The sequence below is a fragment of the Galleria mellonella genome, unplaced genomic scaffold (genome assembly GCF_026898425.1).
Source record: "Galleria mellonella isolate WM207_F2 unplaced genomic scaffold, CSIRO_AGI_GalMel_v1 utg90, whole genome shotgun sequence".
Taxonomy (NCBI): Eukaryota; Metazoa; Arthropoda; class Insecta; order Lepidoptera; family Pyralidae; genus Galleria; species Galleria mellonella.
In genome coordinates this window covers 2,129,798-2,135,797 of record NW_026442172.1, presented here as the reverse complement: position 1 = coordinate 2,135,797, position 6,000 = coordinate 2,129,798, and the positions used below count along the sequence as shown (strand labels likewise).

At 29.7% G+C, this 6,000-nt stretch overlaps 1 protein-coding gene across 1 annotated transcript in view; it reads left to right on the top strand.

Annotated features, from left to right (window-relative positions):
* The first annotated feature begins 222 nt into the window (after positions 1–222).
* The window catches only part of LOC113523528 (tyrosine-protein kinase Btk29A), a 31,222-nt gene continuing 25,444 nt past the window's right edge, over positions 223–6,000 (top strand). The window contains exons 1-2 of the mRNA XM_031907484.2: positions 223–400; positions 541–696. Coding sequence (XP_031763344.2) covers positions 547–696 — 150 coding nt within the window. The 5' untranslated portion in view covers positions 223–400; positions 541–546. The remainder of the gene's footprint in view (positions 401–540; positions 697–6,000) is intronic.

Below are 6,000 nucleotides of genomic sequence, written 5' to 3'. Positions count from 1 at the left end.
TAGAACAAAGAATTACAGAAACCTTTCATTTCGAAGATAAATGTTATTTTAAAAGTTAACAAATTAAAAAAAAATTAATATGTAGACTCACATTATTCCTATTCACCCCGTTTTACAAAGTTTTACGGTAGGTTTAGTAAAATCGCATGTCTGACAAATGACAACTGAGAAGCTAAAAAAAAAAAAAAAAAAAAAAAAAAAAGCTGGTTGTCAAATGTCAAGTTAAATACTGCTAAAGTTGGTAGTCGATTCAAGCAAACGAATGCTCATTGCTTAGCGTTAATGTTGATGACTAATTTAATTATATAGGTATTTGCTATTTCAAGTAAATAAAGTTTTTAACGGGTGGTATTAATTACACCCACGTTCTCACTTGTTATGGACTGTTATTAATTAGAAGGTATGATATTTTTATTTAGTCTTTTATTTCCAAATCTTAGAACAGGTTGATATCTTGCCGGTTGTTTGATACACATTTATAATCTTAAATGTAATACCTATTATATTGAAAAAACACAAAATTTGTATAAATGCTTTCAGTTGATAATGGCTGGAAAAGATGGAGACGAAGTTATATTACAAACTTTCATGGTAAAGAGATCTCAGAACAAGAAATTATTCACTCCAGTCAACTACAAAGAGCGTTTGATTGTTTTGACGAGTCGGGCCCTTATATATTATGATGGTGATGGAGAAGTAAGAATTTTTCATGTTTCATATTAAGCTTTTTCTTCTTAATTTATTTATTAATGATAATTTTTTTTTCATGCTGCCTAGGAGTTGTAATAAACGAATTATTTATGGGATATTATTGTTGTAAAATTTAGGTATGTATTAGTATACAAGGTATTCTGTAAGACAGTCCTTTTAGAAGTAGAAAAATAATGAAATAGATCATTTCTAGATGGCATATTAAAATAAAACACATACCAGTTTTTAAGTTAAACCTTCATAAAACAACTGTGAAAACTGTATTCAATGAGGATGCAGTAGTTTTTGTGTGATGGTGGAACAAATATACAGATAAGCAGACAGACAAATTTTTTAAATATTATTGTTTTGACATTAATCTTATTAAGAGTTCTCATATTAATTTTCTTAACTATTTTCCATCTACCTACATTACTTAATTACAATTTTATTATATTAGTAAGATATGTGAATTGGTATACAGAGAATGCTATATGTCAATCTAGAACATTGTCTGTTTGTGTACCAAATTTTATTGAAATGTGTTCTCTTATTTAAGCATTATTGGCAGTTTTTCAATCATCTTAGCAGCATCTTTTCAACATCAACTAAATTTATGTTATAATAAGGTTATAGGTAAAATGTTAATATCACATCATATATATTCTCTGATTTTAGTATGGGTTAGATTATTAATTATTTATAATGTTGATATAATCTGGTTCATAATAAATTTAAATCACTTATGTAATGTTAATAAATTACCAGAACGTATAGACCATTCATAATTACTTTTAATTCAAATTTGAAAATAAATAAATTGTAAATACATATGGAATATGCTGGGTTTTTGCAGTTATTCATTTCAGTCATTAACTGTTGACTGCTGAATTATAAGGGGAGTTTTGTCACCCCCAATTAGGCTTTTATAGATGTTTTAAGAGGAACACTGCTGTCTATCCCTCTACTATTAAATTCTTTTAGTTGCCTCTTACAACACCCACAGGAAAGGAAAGGGTGGTTTATTCTATTATGTAGTTATTTGTGGCATGATTAATAATTTTGTATTTAGAAGTTTTTAGTTTAATACAATAAAGACCTACATTTGCACTGACAACTGCATTTGCATTGACCTAATTTGCATTGACTAAAAAATTGCTCCTCACTGTAATTTAGATTGGTGAACATTTTTCCTATTTTTATGAACAATAAAAAAATATGTGGAGTATTTCTAGACATCTTTTTTGCTTCTGACCTAAACTGTATATAGTAAAATTTTTTTAGTATATAGTTATATAGTTAATATATAGTTAGTTATAGATCATAAAGATTTAGGATATTTGCATAGAGGTTGAAGAAACAACTATTTATGCTGATGATAAAATGGGGAGTGGTTTCCAGAAGCAGACCTTGAACTCATCAAGATCTATTCAAGATTCGTTTTTCAACTGTTAAGTAGCTGTGTTTGCATGGCTGTGTTTCAGTTTGAAGGGTGGGGTATGGTAGTGAGTTTACAGGGTACAGAGGAATTACACCTGAGTCTTCAGGAATGGCAATGCATGGGGGGGTATTATGGAAGAAACAGTATACTCTGTTATGTATATAGTACTGCTCATGTCTATAGTACTGCTCATGTCTATAGGCGATGATTACCACTTTCCTTAAAAAAAGATGTCTGTGGTAATTCAAACTACCTTCTGGCTTCCTAATACAGTGTGGAATGGCTGAACTAACCACACATGCAAAATATTGTGTGAGAATACCTAGGTTAAGTAACTTGGATCAACCATAATAGATTAAGAATTTGCTCATTGTTTCCTTTAACAAATTACAATTTGTGGTAGAAATTTGAATTTATGTAATAGCTATAGTGTATAGATAATTAAATGTACTAAATTTAAATTATGTGTATAAAAAATCTTATAAAACACCTGTGATATAATGGTCATAGAAATCCCAGACTTAATTATCAATTTAGTAGATCACTGAAATCAAATTGCTGGTAAAATATAAAATTTTTAGGTGATTACTGATAAACCATATTTAAGTGTACTTGGAACATATTTTAAATATTATAATGGCAGTGTATACGATATTTTTGTCTGTCTTATCATACATTTTTACTGCAGGAAAATATTGCCAAAGAAAATAAAAAAAGTGCTTTGAGCAAACATTGCCTATGAAGAAAGTATATTATTTAAATTAATGTATTAAAATTAGTAATTGGTGTTATGTCCGACATTTCAGCCGAGTAATATTTTCCTGTGAGATAAATATTACTACCATCGAAAAATATGCAAATGAATTTGTTTGTAGAAACAATTTATAATATCATGTTATTTATGTAGCCTTCGCATTTCTCACGCTGCACTGTTCAGGATAACAATAGAATATTTTCATATGCAAGTGGTCACCCGGCCAGAAATTTGACATATACACTTGTTGAGTTTTTTAATCTAAACGTGTATATGTTATACTGTAATTGAATTTGTATTATGAAATGGAGCTATAGATGTGGAGGAAATGAAGAAGGCAACATTTTATGTGATTTGCTTGGATAGATAGTAATGAATTACTCATATATTTTGATCTGCCTGAACCGCATGGTAAGATGTTGCCTTGTGTGGATGACATAGTATATTGTGTAATTAATATTTACAGATAATGTCGTATCTGCAGTTACAAAATATAAAATTAAATATTTGAGTGATATTTATCACCCAATGTATGGCTAAACTACATATTTTAGTTACTTATTTTGATTTGGTTGCTGCGGACGCGCAATTACCATCAGACTGACTGATAACTAGATCGTTTAGCTATTCCTAGTAAAAATTTTTTACAAAACTGGTGCGTAAATAGGTTTTGCATATTATTATTTCAGTTTTTAGTATTCAAGAAATTCTGAGTTTGAACATATCCTATAAATAATCCTAGGGTATTTTAATATCATTATATAAAAAATATTTTGGTGTCTCTCACTAGATATCAATGTTTTAACAACAATATTTCACATGGTTATAGGAATGTTTGATTGTTGTTTCGGTGCTATATATGGAAACAATGTTTATAGTAACTGTCCATCATTTGGTTATTTTTATTGTTTGCGTTAAGGATGAATGGTGTCGTTGGGTTTCTTCCGTCCTTTGATAATAGGACTTAGAGGTAAATGTATACGAAGTGTAGACGATGGACGCGCATGCGTGAACTGGGTGTGTCTGCCGGGCGCCGCGTCGAGCGGCAGTTCCGCACCGCCGCGTCAGCCGCCGTCCGCTCCATCGAGCCTCGTCTTCGGCACTGGTAATTAGCACACTTATTTCCTTACAATGGACTTTCATGCAAATATTTTCTTCTGGGTGTCTATCGTATTTTATTCAGTTGAGCTATTCGACTATATCGACATATTACCAGATTCGTGCTCATTACCTTTTCAGTATCCACCTACGCAAAACTACTTTTGTGATCTGTCCAAAAAGGCTATACTTTTTTTTTGTTTTAATTGATCCGCTTCGTTTTGTTCACACGGGAATTGATCGATGTAATTTTTTAATTTAGGTATATTTATTGGTATGTTGTGTTTGGTTCATCATTCCGTTATTAACCATACATATTAGACGAAATTAATCAAAAATATATATGTATACTTATCACAGTTTTTAAATTATAACTTATGTAGCATTAATTATATGTAGGTAGGTATCAACTTAATAATTTTTTACATTGGAATTCGAAAAAGTAATGATAATTTACATCTACGTAGTATGTCAAAGTATGTCGGTATACGCGTGTATTAAATAATTTGTAAAATAAATAAGTACAAACGAATTTTCGAAATTAAATATTTTAACAATATAGTCACAACAAAAGTCATAATGATGGTTATAATTAATTTTGAAAATGTTAATTCTCTAAATTAGAATGGAGGGTGGAAAATTCAAGGTCAAGGACACAGTACACCTAAATATGTAAGGTAGATTTTTATGTAGTTTATAATAATAATAATTTATTTCAATAAATATGGTTTTATTGGCATGCAAAATGGAAAGTCTTATTTACGTGGATATATTTTAGATAATTTCAAACCTTACAGTAATAATATTTATTCTAATATTAACTAGCAAAGTCAACGTTTTGACTTTTAAATGATTTAGTAGTAGTTCCTGTATATATTTTGAAATGTTATTTTCTATAAACTTTATTATCATAAAATAACAATTGTTTTGGTAAAATACTGTATACTATTATGATTTTATCAATGTTTTCACTAAAATATTAAGAATTGTGTTCTACAAAAAAAAAAAAAAAAAAACATAAATCTACTTCAATTGTGACAAAATTAGTTAAAAACTCAACTACTAAAAAGATTTGGATAAAGAGTCTATGGATCCAATCAGTAAGCATATCCTATCAGATAAAAAAATCCAAATCTATTTACAACTGACGCAGTTATGAAGTAACAAACATGTAACCGAATTGAGAACCTCCTTATTTTTGAAGTCTGTTGAAATAAAATATTATCAAGTACCATTATAATTTGCTCAATTTAGGATGATGATGATGACTACTTGTTATTCTCAAGTGATTGTTTTCATGTTGTCGCAAGAGCGTCCTTTTTTACTCGAATAAAAAAAATGACTTTAATTTTTTTGTGGTTTTGTTGTTTCGTTTCGCGATTAAACCAATTTCACAAGTCTTTTTTGTAATCTAATGTGCCTATGAAACATGTCGTTGTTCATTGATGTTCATTCTTTCCAAATGTTACCACTTCGCTTGTAATATATTGTTTGGTATTTGAAGTATGTCTATTTAAAACAATTTTCTTTATCAATACATTTTTGCTCCATTTGCTTCCACAGTCTTGAATTGGTTCATGATTAGCAAACCCCTAGTAGTATGCGTTAAAAACAATTTTTAACTAATATTTGAAGCGTTCTAGTGGTGTTTTACCACCACTAGAACATGCGAGGCGAGACGCTGCGATGCAAGCACTGTATTTATCATCCTGAAGAAGACTTCCAGATGAAGTCGAAATAATTGTCGGAAATGACAAATACAGCAGGTTTGGCTCTTTAAGGCAAAACACCTACAGTCATGGGATGCTACTTGTCTGCAGAAATACAAGTAGGATAGTTTTAAACTATCACGTTGTTTATACATATTTGAATGACAAATAAACACATATATAATAACAATAAACGTCGGCAATAAAGAAGCAGATATGTAGGTACTATTTGCAAAAAAAATTGTCATTGTATTAAGTCCCGATAGTGTATTTAAAGCACCAGAGGGATCTAAGTTAATGAGAAAAAT